At 36.5% G+C, this 15,111-nt stretch overlaps 1 protein-coding gene across 1 annotated transcript in view; it reads right to left on the bottom strand.

Moving 5' to 3' along the window:
- Positions 1 to 15,111, bottom strand: part of LOC122806379 (albumin-like) — a 211,177-nt gene that overhangs the window by 30,063 nt on the left and 166,003 nt on the right. Inside the window, exon 11 of the mRNA XM_044076733.1 lies at positions 10,725 to 10,863. Coding sequence (XP_043932668.1) covers positions 10,725 to 10,863 — 139 coding nt within the window. The remainder of the gene's footprint in view (positions 1 to 10,724; positions 10,864 to 15,111) is intronic.

Below are 15,111 nucleotides of genomic sequence, written 5' to 3'. Positions count from 1 at the left end.
TAGATATCAATAAGGCCCTTGTGGAGGAATATATTTTAGACACTCATTGTCCCAGGTCTCAGGACAGTGACCAGTTATCTCAGCTGCTATATGGTGTTATCATTCCAAATCTCCCAGAAGTGGTAGTTAATCAGTTAATCAGTTGGGTAAACCCTTTTCCCTAGATGAAATCCAAGACCCTATACAGAATTACTACCCAGAGGCAAAGCTCTGGGTTTAGCTGGCATCTGTTCAGATTTTTATATGTACATCAGGAGGACTCTTGGCAGTCCATCTATTAAGGTTCTACATGAATGCTGTGGGGAGACAAAGTTTCTTGGACAGTGTTATTTGTGCCTAAGAGCTCATGTTTCCAAAACCATATGAGCATATTATCTAATAAAATGGTCATAGAACATGGCACCAGATAGGAGTGCCCCTTTTTTACAATTCTTATTTTGTCTTACAGTACATTTCCTGGACCTATAGGTTCATAGTTATGTACTAGGCTAACAAACACTAGGACCTTTATAAGGCTAGTCATGCAACTCCAATGTGTGTCCAACGCATTATATGTATAAGACATTTATATAGTGGTGAATGTTGGCTATGATATGATTTGTTGACTACCTGTGTCCATAAGAGATGTGGGTGCCTCAACAGGGGTAAAATTTTGATTACTCATTTAGTGGTCCAAGTTATGCTTAAATAGGGTTAGGAAGGGACTTTGTTTCACATGGATGGATAGCCTGTTCCAGAGAAAGGTAATTCTCTGAAATGCATATCTGTCTCTCCAACATGCTCCATTTACATTGCAAGCATCATTTTGGTCTTTAGATCTCATAGTTCAAATGCTATTTCAGCTCACACTTTCAAACATACAGAATTATAATGCAGAGAGTCTCTGCACATCTTAGCACGTGGTTTGCAGATAGCTGTGCAATATGGCTGCAGAAGACAATCGAGCTTGCTGAACGTATTACTTAGCTGTTGCCATATGGGCTTAGAGGTGAATTCAACTAACTGGATTATTTTCCCTTGAGTTTAATGCTATTCATTTTAATGTTTCAGTACCTCATTTTTCAACTGAAGATCGTAATGAAACATACATACATACTCCGGAGTGTGCATGACTGTATTTTAAGAGAAATCGATTGCCTTAAATATGCATTTACTGTATTATTCAACTGTATTTGTCTATTAAAATCTAAGCAATCAAAATGTATACAGTCCCCAAAAATTCTATTCATATTGTGACACCTCCCTTAGGCAATATGTTCCAAAGTCATTAATAAATTTCATCGGTTGATTAGTAATTATTTGTCTCAGTGCAAAATCCCATTATCAAAACTGGAGGGTTGCCTAGTCAGGATATTTTCATTTACAATTTCCCTCTGTGTAAAACTATTGCATTACCCTTTCCAAAGCCAAAAGGCTAACAGTCTGCTACAGACCTGAGCTACTCCTTAGGTCTCTTCTTTTCAAACTGCTTCAAACAAGCACCTTTCCCCCTCTTTCCACCAAACTAAATAATAAAACCACCAGCTACAACCTCTGCAACCTTTAACATTAATTTCCTTACTCCATACACCCCAAGCCAAATGTGACTGTATGTCCATTCCTTCAGTATTATTGTACCCAAAATCTGGCAGTCCCTTCCCCATCACCTAAAAGATGACTCATCCTCCCCCACTGTAAGAGCACAACTCAAAAGACTTCTCCATCAAAAATCTGACTGCAAGTGCTTTTCCACTGGACACATCACCTGGCTCCGTCCTCATCTGCATCACTTTTCCTATGACCCTCTGTTCTCTCCTGCTGCTCCCCTCTCATATTTACTACTAAAATTAATTTGTGTTTGTTTTTCTACTCTGTTAAAATTTACAGATTGTATCAATTGTCTAAGGATTATCTACCTTTTCTGATAACTCCATTTGTGAATTTTTTCTGTTTTATCTTTTTGTAAATGTCTTCACCTGGGCTGTATCTGCAAATGTTCTTTTGTGATCAGTGTTTTACCCCAGTAAACAAATTAAATAAAATAAAATAATTTATGGTTTGTATCAACATAAAATACCACTTCCACAATTATCATTAGCAAACATAGATTGGGAAGGAAGCTGAATAGCTGGGATGAATATGTTCAACCTTCAACTGATCAAATGGTTTCTGACATAAGAAATAAATGGGATTAAATAATTAATGCAGAGATTTCAGCAAAACTTTGGGAAACATATAAAAAAGCCATTGGCCCACATTTTCCTGAGCTATTCCTGTGTTCTCTATTTCTTCCGATAGATCCTATATTACTATGTAAAAAATGTCTGCCATATGTTGATAATAAAGTTGTGCAAATAAAAAAAAAAATCCGTACCCATCAAACAAATGAACCATCAAATGTCCAAATCAGTGCATAGGAAATCATAATAGATAAAAATCTATTTATACTTCACAAAACTCATGGAAATACTGGGTTGCTGGATCCACCAGCATCAATTCATACTTAAACAGTGCTCATGCATGAAGAAGCTCTTCCCTCAAATTGTACTGTAAAAATGCTTTTGTAGTGACTTTTGAAAATGTACATAGATTTGACAAAAACAAATGAAACAATATCTCTCTCTCTCTCTCTCTCTATATATATATATATATTTTTTTTTTGGTGTGTGTGTTTATGACTACATATATACTGATGACAGTTGCACAACTGCAACAAAAGTATAATTCTCATATTAATTTTATAATCTACATAATAGTTAATGGTAGTATAACTGAATTAAACAAGAAAGCAATCAAGCAAATCCACATATCATGCAGTTATTATATGGCAAATTGACCAGATAAATGGGACAGATATGTTAACAGTTAAAGTTTACAAGCAAACTTCTCAAAATGCAGACATCAAACAGTGGAATAAACAAATAAAATGCAGGGCCTTAATGGAAAGTGAACCATCACCCGCAAGTATTTAAAGATGAATAATTCAATTCTTTACTTCAAATAACAAAATTCAAGAATTACAGCTGAAATTAAACATGTAAATAGTAAAATTGTGCACAATAAGTTGAAAATAACACACTCCAACATGACAACTATTTGACACCAATACCTACTAAAATTTTTAAATGAAAACCTACCTGCTATTGGCTAAAAGATACACCATCCCTTCTGTTGCTAGCCTTTCTGTCCTAAATACAGTTTGAGCTTATACAAGCAATGCTTCCAAAGCTTGCTCTGTGTAGATGTGCTCCAAATCAGTAGTTCTTGTGTTTAGAGATGTTCTTCATATTGATCACTGCTGCAGTAGCCCTAGCTATATGGGTTATATCCTACCAAGGATATAACATTCAGCTACCAAAGTTACAGGGCAAGTTCCATGCACCCAAACTGTCAAACAGACTGAGCTGAGCTGACTAAAAGACAAGTTTGGTTGCAAAGCCCTTGAGAGCTTTAATGCCACTGAAAAGTACATTTCTCTTACTTATTTGGTGATCAACGGTCATCTTCTGCTTTCATTTGCTGGGCAGATAAATGGGAAAAAACTTGCATTTTATTAAATTTGGTGTAGTTTTGTTATGTTCTTCTTCAGGAAAATTATTTTAAAGCTAAGAGTATTGTGTTTTAATGGACTGTCTCAAGACTGTAACATTCTTTTAAGTGAAGCACTGATTTATTTCTCTCAGTTAAAAGTTATGTAAACTAAGTGAAAAATATATTTTCTGTGGAAAAAAAATATTTTCTGTTGTAGGGATGCTGCAGTGTTTTAAAGATTCATAATGTGTTTCTTCAGTCAAAAAAGTAACTTTTGTTGACTATTAGTTTTATCAGCATTTACTGCTTGTCTTTCATTTTTGGCTTGATCATGGAACAGATTGCTGGTCCCATGGTCAGTCCTTCTTCCAGCCACAAAAAGAAAATGTTAAGCAAACAGCCTTTGCCATCATAACAGGCTAGCAGTTTGCCTCAACTGCAGGTGGGTGACTCTGCTGTGGTCATTTGTATCTCAGACGACTCATCTTTTACTCTGGATCCCTCTGGGATAGCAAGTACTGCCTCTATGGATTTGGTGTTAGCCACATCTTTTGCAGCTGTTGTAGTCCCCTTAGTGGGTAATGGAGAAGTCATCTTGTTGGTTCTTGCATCAGAGTATTATGTCCATCGCTTTAGAAGCAGCAACTACCATTAGTAATACAGTTGAAAACATTTTTCCAACCAAAACAGAAAATCAAGCATGTGCCTACTCCTCTTCAGATTTATTTTGATAGGAATACTTAAGCTGTGACTGGCTCATGGTTTTTGTTCAGGTTGTTGGTCCTTCTTGTAAAGCAGTTTCTGTTAAAAGGAAGAGAGATTCCTCTTTTCCTGAAGAGAGTCAAGTTTCTGAATCTCAACAGGTACATCAACTACAACAGAGATGTGAGGAGATAGCTGTCCCCAGAGTTAAGATAGAGGACTGACTTTGCTTCCATGTTGTCAAAAATGAAAAATAAAAGCACTTAAACATTAGTGTCAAGCAACAGTAATAAACAGTCCAAAACTACAGATGTTAATTCCTCTTTTGTGATGGAACTAAAGAAAAACACTCAGTCCTAGTCATTATTTATTATTTAATTACATTTGTTTACCAGGAAATTCTGACTGAATGCAGGTCCTTTTTCACTGGATGTCCGGGGAGAAAAGCTCCACATCATGTACATGATAAATAGAGATACAAAGTTGCAGCAATAGTAAACAACATTACAGGTTGTTGGCTTTAATACAATAACAAGATATTGATTATCAACAGTATATACAGTAAATGTTGCAAGTTAAGATAGTTTCTTGTCATTTATAATATTAGTAACAAAGTTGTCAGACAAGATTTTAAAGTATGTAAAGACAACTAGCTAATTCTGACTGTGGTTAGTAGTGGCGGTAGTATAGTTGGGTTAAGAGTCTAGGTGTGTGGGGGGTAAGGGTGGGGGCATTAGTCTGGATTAGAACAAGGACAAAGCCAGTGCAAATTTAAGTGGAATTTGAGTGGAGTCTTGAAAAGGCTGCTGGAAGGTAGAATACTTATAGAGGGTGGAAGATTGTTCCAAAGTTTAAATATGGTACATGAAAATATGGTTTCTCCTGCTGAGTTTTTGATTTGATAACAGTGAGTTGATTTTTGTTGTTTGATCGTAAGGGCCTAGTGGAGTGATAGGGTTGGAGAAGTGTTTGAAGGAAAGGGATGTTATGGGGGTGGTTAATAAGTTTATGAGCGAGGGTGAGTTGATTAAAGTGAAGGAGTTGTGGGAGTTTAGCCAAGTTTAGTTCTTTAAAGGAGATACAATGATGGCTGCGGTAGGAGGTTCCAGTGGCAAATTTAGCAATTTTGTTGTAACAAGCATTCAGCTTGTGTAGGTCTGTCTGTCTAAGGTTGGTAAGTATGGGGGATGCATACAGTAGGGTGGAGATTAGCTGGGAATTGGTTATGGAGATTCTAGCCGACTTGGTTAGGAATTGGCGGCTTCGATATAATGCAGCAAGTTTGTGAACTTTTTTTTATTGTGAGAGATATGTGGGTGTCAAATCTAAGTTTTTGTCTATTTGCACACCAAGTAACTTTGTGTGTTCTGATGGAGAGATGATGGTATTGTCTTTGTCGACAATGTTGAAGTGGAGGTGTGTTTTCAGTGGCTTTGGAAGGTTGGAACAGGAGATGTTTTGTCTTACTTGGGTTGAGTAGGAACTGAAGAATAACTCAGCTTTAATTTATGATAAGCACTTGTTCACCAACTGGACTTTATCAGATGAACTTTTCAATGACTGTTTTAACCCATGGTAAACTAATATATACTGTACATAAAAGCAAAATGGACAACCTCATACACAGTAATGGCCAAAGTTTACCACTAAAAGCTAGCCTGATGTAACTCAAATCATTTTTTACAATCCAAACTAAAATAAGAAACAGAAAGAGCTCTAATAAAACAAAGTGCAAATAAACTGAAGTGTAAAATAGTAATTAACTTGTAGCCTGACTCCAGACAGGAACCAGGTGTCATAAAACTCCTTTCACTAAAGGCTATTTAGCACCATGGTAACAACAAGATCCTTCCAAAAGGACTGATACAATTAAAAAAAAATAAACTCAAATATCCGAAATGAAGAGGAGTGTGTGTGTCTGTGTGTGTGTGTTTGTGTGTGTGTGTGTGTGTGTGTGTGTGTGTGTGTGTGTGTGTGTGTGTGTGTGTGTGCACACGCATGCAGACACATGAATCAAGAAAACAGCACCCACTATAGTACCCTTGGAAAAGATGCAATATAAACAAACATCACAGATTAAAATACAATCAGAATTACTAAACTGTAATCATAAACGCATTTAAAACAAAGAAGGAAATCGCTTTCACCCATAAGCCTTTGTCAGATCAGTGCTAAAACTGAGCACCATAAAATCAGTTATACACTAAAAATAGGGAAAAAAACTATAAAATGTGTAGAAAAAAATGCAAATGACTATGCATATGCGTAGGTTGTAGCAGAACAGTTATCAAGTAGAAACCATCAAAAAACATGCATAAATATATCCAAGAAAAGTGAAGAAAGGCGCAAACGTCATGTCAAAACCATTAACCAGAATATGTGGTCCAGTTTGTTAAGGTGAAGGATGCATTTAATTGCACAAGCACTTCTGAGTCAAGGCAGGCTGTAAGGAATAAGGCAAATCTGCTTTTTGAGCTCTTTCTTTTCATGGGTGGCATTACAGTTCCCCTCCAGTGTACCCATCCTGATCATGTCCAAAATGTGAAAATTGAAAAAAAGAATGACCTGGTGATTCAGTGCTGTGCTTTGCAAGAGGATTATTGCTTAGTCTGTTTCTAATTTCAGTCAGGTGTTGGGCTATCCTCCTTTTAAACTTAGAAATAGTGTCTCCTATCTAAATAAACTGACACTTGGAGCACTGGGCTCTGTAAACATGTTTTTCACTGTTATAGTTCCCAGCCACCATACTGAAATATTTTTTACATGTACTGGGACATATGAAAAAAATCTCTGCAGCTCAAGAACTCAAAAAGTACAGAAAAGAGGCCCACATTCAAAGGTGCTAAGCCTCATTATACTGCCCTTGTTGAACATCCCTTCTACATAAGACCTGATGTTCCTATCTTTTTTAAAACAAAATAAGGGCCATGATCCAGTATCTTGCTCATCAGTAAATTACTAGACAAAATGGACCAGTTGTCACAAATTATCCTTTTAATCTCATGGGCATCTTTACTGAAAGTTATGGTCATATGTCTTTTCCGTTTTTCCTTCCTTTGGTAAGTGTAATGACTTCTGAAATCACGTAAAAAACATCATGGGTCATATAAATCTTCCCTTGCTTTTAGGTCCTTAGCAGGTTCAAAAATGCATCTGATAGTCTCACTTTTATAACTACTATCAAGAAAATCTCTGTGGAGGTCCTGCAGGTTCTTTAGAAAATTAGCTATTTCTCAAAACACAAGGATGCATTCAGGAATTTTTCCTCAGATTTTTGATTCATACTCTTTGGAGAGCCAGTTTCTGATTCTCCTGAAAGGGGTTTCCTCTTTCTCTGACACTATTCTAATAAAATCCATGGTACTTCTCATGATTCAGAAGGAATTTCCCAAGATCACTGTGGCAACTCCCATCTGTCCCAGACAACTGTGTCTATCCCTTATGTTGAAAATGCCTGGGGCAATTACCAAAAGTATGTTTGAATGATCACTGATGCAGTATTCACTCCCTCCCTCTCTCCTTCTCTTCATCCCAATGTTTTTGGTGTGCTTTTTTTATACCAGGGTGTGGACATTTATTTTTCTGTTATTCTTAGCATTGTGCTTTCAGGGCTCAGCCTCCCTCTGTCTGCTGGCAGGAAAGCTTTGAATGGCTTCTCACCCAAAGTTGTCTTTTAGTCAGCTCAGCATGAAATGCAATTTGGGGGCGTGTAAGGTGCCCTAAAGATTTGGAAGCTGGCCAGCTGTTATGTCCTTGGCAGGATATAATATAGCTAAGGCTACTGCAGCAGTGATCATTTGAACATCTACTGGTATGGTTAGTTCAAGTTATAGAACTGTACTATATAATTTGTGACATCTGTTTATCTACCTGAATTAACAGTCACTCTGTTTATAAGTTCCCAAACATGATTCCCTGTGGATTCAGTTTGCACTTCCAGATTCCACAATTAAATGTCAAGGTAGAAGGATGAGATTCAACAAGTGGGAGTCCATATAAGGAACTCAGCATGTGACCTTGCTAGAATTAACATGTAGCAGTCTCTGCACAGGTGCAGAAAGTGAAGCAGGCCTTAATTATACTAAATTAAACTAAAGTTCCATAGTAGTAAGTGCACAGCTGTATACCATTCTACGCATTTTGTTTTTCATATTACACATCATTGAAAAAGGCAACTGTAGTACCACTTTTTTTATATTCATCTTTCTGTAAAGTATTTACATATATTTTTAATTTGATACAGCTCCAGTACAACTAGTTTACTTTTTAAGCATTTTCTTCTTTAAAGATCGACAGTTCATATATTCTTAATTTATTATTCTCCCTTATAGTTATTATATTGATAGAATGTATCTGCAAGTGTCCAGTAGAAAAGCCTGAAATGTCAGTATGAATTGGAGGTGTGATGTTATGACCTAGGATTTTACCTGTGAAGGCAGCCATCCTAAATCTGTTACACTTATTAAGCCTCTCAATGCGGTACAGCTGTCACCCTTGTAAGGTGGCTTTTGTTTCATCAATGTTAAGTCTGTGAGCTCCAAGTACATCTCCTCTGCAGAGCTGAGCAAGGATTGCAGTTGATGTAGTACATTTCCGAGACTGGCACAAACTACAACATATACAGACCCACCCCATTGCAGATAGCTAAACCTATGCAGTCAATGCATGCAACCACAGCTTGCAGATGTCAGCAGCTGACTTTGATGTTTATTCAGCAGCCAAGCTCTTAATCTAGATATTTTCTGAAAGGACATTTGCTGTATCTTCCCTTTCTAAATGCCCCCATGGACTACAGATACAGGAATATGATTCAGTGTCTATATTATGCAAACAATTTTCTGATGTGTTGACTGGAATTTATTAATGAGCCTATGAATGCTGATGATTGTAGCATGGACACAAAGTTCAAATGGTTGCAATGTGCCTTCTTTTTATATGCCTTACAGAAGTATTCTACCCCTATGTTGAGCTACAGGCATGCAGTCAATGTATATGCTGCTTAACTGGTATATTCAAGAGGTTATAATATAACTAAATTCCACATTTCACAACAGACAGTATGGGGTATTTATGCCAAACATAGCTTGACTTACAAGGCAATGTAACTGTTGAATAAAAACACAAAACTTTAGAAGGGCCTTATTTAGTCAATAAAATATACTTTGGCATATTGAAAAATATAATAAATTCAGATTTTACATATTTAATGAATGTTAGTATTTGTGTGCTGTGTTTTGCTTTAATGTTTGGGTAGGCACTATTTTAGGTCTACTTTTTGGACACGGAGGAGTTAGAAAGTTCACATGTAATATAAAATAAGAGATTCATACAAGTCCACCCCACTTCACTTCACTATTAAATCCAAAAATAGTACAGTTATATTCCCTGACACTACCATGGAGTGTCAATTGACTACAACCTTAACTACGATACTCATATTAACACCACCATAAAATTAGTTAACCGAAAACTAGGCTCTCTCTATAGAATTAAACTTTTCCTTACTCCCATAGCTAGAACTTCTATTGCCCACACCCACCTCATCTCAACACTCTTTTATGCCTCCCCTATATACACAAATCTATCAAAAAGTAACCTCAACAAGCTGGCAATCTCCTACAATAATATTGCCAAATTTGCTACTGGCTCCCCTATTAGATCCCATCACTGCCAAAATCTGAAACAACTGGGTTGGCTGGAACTGCAGAACCAAATTCTACTTTACCAACTAACTATTACCCATAAAACCCTTTATCATCCAAGTAACACACCAGTTCTCACAAGTCTAATCTGCCCATATAAAAATCTTACAAACCTACGCTCTGCAAACAAACTACTCTTCACTAATCAAAAATCTAACAATAAAGCAAGAGAATCTCTTTTCACTAACACTGCAGGCAAAAGCTGGAACCTACTTCCTGGTGAACTTACATCTCTTTCTTCAACTTCACTATTTAAAAAGAATCTCAAATCATACCTTACAATCCACTGGCTATGTCCCTGTACTAACCCCGACTAGAGTATCTCTCACTGTCAGTCTAGCCCAACATCATTTTACATCTCTCTTTCTCAGCTTTAAGGCCATAACCTTCCAAGCTTACTTACTGTACCTATGAACAACAGAATTGGCCATCTTGCCATCTTATCATTCAGTTACTACCTTCAACTAATTCTTCCAATCCCTTTTTTAAGTATCTTGTTCTCTTGCTCCTCCTTATTACTTTGCTTTGGGTGTCTACCACATACTTCTAAATCCTTTTCTCTCTTCATAATTGTGAAAAAAAAAATGTTTGTTACCATGGAACTTCTGTTATTGTCTAACAAGCTTTCTGTAATTAATGTTTATGTTCTGTTTGTGTATGTCTTCTATGTGGAGCTTTCGTCCCCGGGCCTCTACTGAAAATGGACATATATCCAGTTAGACTAGCTCGGTCAACAAATGTAAAATAAAATAAATAAATAAATAAATTAACAAACATGCATGCATGTTAATTACATTAATAAATACTTACTATATCTTCAGAACAAGCATTTCGCTTAAAATTTTCCAAAGGACAGCACTTGGCTGCAGCTTTTGCTATTGCGCTTGATGCCTCCCTCAATTTTTCAAGTGGCGCTGTTGGCAGCTTTTTGGTATATGTTGCAAGTAGGCTAAAGATGGGAGCATAAATTCAGTACACTTACACATACAGTAGTCAATAATTTTAGCTAATTTATTTAGTTCAATCAACCATGGTACAGCTGTCAAAAGAAGAATATCATCTTTTGAAGATATACTTTTATAAACATAATATTACATAAAATGAATTATAAACATAATATTCCATAAAATGAATTGAATGGCCACTATAATTGTTCACTCACTTTTCCCAAAAATTGTTGAAAAGTTTAATGTAGCACCAAATTCCTTATTGTCATTATGAAACTTGTAATTGGGAGTCCTAGAATTATACAGAAATAATTGTGAAACTAAATGGGAACAGCAAATTGCAATTCACTGTTTTCCTTTAAAGATATTTATATTGGAGGCAAGCCTCCCTGGACCCCACAATATGGAAGATGCAGTTCTCACACCCCCCCACTAATTCTATGCATAAACTCTGAGAGTGCTATGTCTCAAAAAATAGATTACTCCTAGACAAAGCTGTTTCAGACTTTATATATGTTAGTTTGCATTTCCTACAATCAGTATCTTTATCCCAAGACTCACACTTAGAGGTCTCAGAATTTAAAACTGTTACTTGGAGCAAGAGCCACATACATTACTAATGAGATATACCACCCGAAATCAATGTGCAGACTGTTAGATGCAATCTCTGTAGTGCAAATCATTCAAAAGATAACCTGCCAAAATGCTTAAGACATTATTTTTGTAGAAGGGCAAGCGACCACCTATATATTCATTCATAGACCTTTCGTACTGAAATATGCTAACTCCATTGGCATACAGGTATGGGTAAAAAAGGAAATAACCTGTGAGTATGAAAAAGTGCATTACAATAAAGCAAAAGAACAAAACAGTCAGAGACTAGCCATTTTATGGAACTAAAATCATGAAGATAGCACTCAACAATATGATATGTCAAAATGCCAACCAGGATGACATTTCAGCATGCTTGCAGTCACTGTTCAAAGAACATGCACTGATAATTTTCATTCACACCAAGAAAAAAAAAAGCTTTACCCTAACAAACTAAGTGTGCCATCCTGTTAAAAGGATACATACACTGCTTTTCTTACATCAGGTTTGGTTCTTATATGATTTTAGATTCTTTTGTCAAAGCCCTGCCTTCTACAGAGATGACTCTTGACTGTTAGGTGCTCCCAACTTGCAAACTGATTCAGCGAAATGACACCATATCCATATCAGCGCTAATAGCTTTTTTGATATACTGCCCTGCCATGTGTGAGTTTCATGTCCTGCAAGACACTGCCATACCACCTGCAACTGGTCCCAGTCTCCACCCCCATGCCATCAACCAGTTAAGCAAACTACAGATGTTGGTCTGAAAACACTTTTAGAATGGCTTAACATTTCTTATTTGTTCTGCCGACTGCTTGTTTGATACAGTCCATTTTATGATCATCATCAGCTGTGATGAGTTCATATTACTGCCCAGAGCATCATGAATTGTCTGACACATTTTGTAGTGCTTATAGAAGCAATAATTAGATAAAATAACTTGTAGTATACATTACTGCCGATTATATAACAGAAGTAGCTCAGTGGCTAACGTTCATTGAACAAGTCATTGTCAGAGGGATATTTTCTAGTCTAGTGCAAACTACCTTCTAAGACATATCTTCAGTAACACTTCTTCTTTTGTTTTTTTCCCATTTAGGGGTTGCCACAGTGCATCACATGTCTGCTCATGATTGGCAGTTGAGTTTTATGGTGTCGAGTTGCCAGCCCAACCTTCCTCAGAAGGCACACACGCACGCATTCATGTCTAGGGCCAATTTAGAGTGCCCAATCCACCTACAGCATGTCTTTGGGATGTGGGAGGAAACAGGAGCACCCCTCACTATCACTGCCAATTATAATCTGTTTACCTGGTTTAAAACTCAAAAATCTAAATGATGTGCTCACAGAAGCATCTGTCAGTTTTTAATTTTTTATAGTTTTTAATAATGTAGTTTCATGTTGTACTTTCCCATACGGTAATGTATCAGTCGATAGATGGCACTTTTAGTGAGTGACGGGTGATTGAGGAAATTTGAGTGAAATAATTTTTTTTTCAACAGTGGAGGTCACTCAGTTTATGCTCCTGTTGTAGGACCTTGGAGTATGTATATTGAACTTCCTGCAAAAAAGCTTACCTCTGAGGTTCAGCAAAAGCTGTTTCTGACTTTTTTTTTGATCAAGCAGCACTCTTTGATAGAGTTGTTGAGCAATCAACATGAATCACCTATATCATATGATATTTCGACACATTTTTCCAGTCTATAGCTAATATTTGTTAACTGCAATTTCTAGTCATTACCATACTTCTACTATGTTTACACACACACACACACACACACACACATATATATATATATATATATATATATATATATATATATATTAACTGCATACTCCTACACTATATAACACTCGAAATCAAACAAATGTCATTCTCACAAACGTAGAGTCATTCATATGAGTATTCACTCTTTTATCATCACTAATTTGTGATTTTCCTAAATATATTTTCTACCAAATGAATGACAAACTTACACACACGCGCATATATTTTATATATATATATATATATATATATATATATATATATATATATATATATATATATTTATATATATAGGTGTACTTTAAAACATTGACATTTCAGTTACGCAAAATTCATAAGGTTGAGATGAGGGCAGTGAAACTTCAGAAAGCAGATATCCCCGAATGTCACAATTTCACTCTTAGAAACTAATCACTGGGACACCATGGTTAGGTTTGCCTTGTTCTCCACTGTAGTACGATATTGTAGTTGGTATATTTAGTTGGGGGGGTATAGCCTGCCATGTGAGGGGGTGTGGGGGGTCTCTAACATTGGAGTATTTAGTTTGCTTCTGTTCATTTTGTAGTCATTGGTGGCCCAGTGGTTAGTTTTCCTGAGTGAAATGATGACGTTCTGGGAGTTTGGCTTTCTGAAATTTCAGCATTGTCGTCTCAATGATTTGAAAATCGATGTTCCAATAGGTAGACATTTTAAAGTAGACTCATATATACATATGTAGATATGTAGGAGTATGCAGGAAAAGAAATGATTGCCTGAAAAGGTGATGATTTTTAAAGCAGCGTGTATGTGCGGGTGTTCGCAGGTTAGGATTAGGCTTAGGCAAGGGGATAAATTTAATGTTGTCATCGACTACTGTTGAGTTTTCTGTGTCATTTTGTCTTGTTTAATGGTACTGTTAAGGAAAGGGTTTTCAGTAATGTAACGGGTAGGGCTAGGGTTACGGGAAGGTTAGGATTAGCACTCATGAGTAAGGTAGTGCAGGAGGATGAAGTTAAATTATCATACGCTGAGTACTTCAGCAGGTAGTTGTAGATGCAGTACTGGCATCTGGTTCCTTCTCCTAACCCAAGTTATGGCTCCGTTCTACAATACACAAAGTTGATTTCTAATTGGTGCCTTATGTCTGTCATGTGATTGGATTTGTTACCTGTATCCTAGTTACTTTACCTGTAGCAATGCATTCCTCTTGTTCTATTTTGAGGTCACTGGGGTTATGAATCCCTCACCCTTTTTCTGCTAGGTACATGTTCCTCCCTGCTAGCTACTTATACCATTGTATTACTCTTTTTCCACTTTAAAGTCACTAGAATTGGCACCCCATAGCACTTTTCCTCCCTGATGTATGATACAGCATCATATTTTATACTCTATTATTATAAATATGGATTTTTTAAGCTGGTATGTACTGGCACACATTTCTTTGGTATAAAATTTAGCATTCAAAATTTTCTCCTTATTTCACTTAGAGCTTCTGTCAGTTCATCTGCTTTTACAATATCTTGTGTCACAGGCAAATAGAAAAATGCTGTTGATGATGTGTTAGGAAATATCCTTAATGTCTATAACTCGGAGCACGTTATTTTACCTTAAATAAATCCTTTAAAACAGTGACCTCTCTTTAGTTGGCCTCTACTGATGAGTAGAAGTATTAGAACAAGAAATATTAAGTGTGGGGGTATAATGATGTAGATCCTTGGGCTGTTCTGTTATTAAAGGGAACGGCAGTGAATACCTCATAAGTCTCTCCACAAATCTTCTCTTCTGGACTTATAAAACTGAGAGGTAATCAACTGCTGCACAAGAGCTCTCACTGACACATTCACTTTGTCAATAGTTTGTTAATGCTTTGTTATGTCATTTTAACTTCTATAGGCATTGCATATGTCTG

The sequence above is a fragment of the Protopterus annectens genome, chromosome 7.part0 (assembly GCF_019279795.1).
Source record: "Protopterus annectens isolate FY-2018-M chromosome 7.part0, PAN1.0, whole genome shotgun sequence".
NCBI classification, from domain to species: Eukaryota; Metazoa; Chordata; order Ceratodontiformes; family Protopteridae; genus Protopterus; species Protopterus annectens.
The sequence above is the reverse complement of the archived record's forward strand: the minus strand, read 5'-3'. Positions and strand labels throughout refer to the sequence as shown.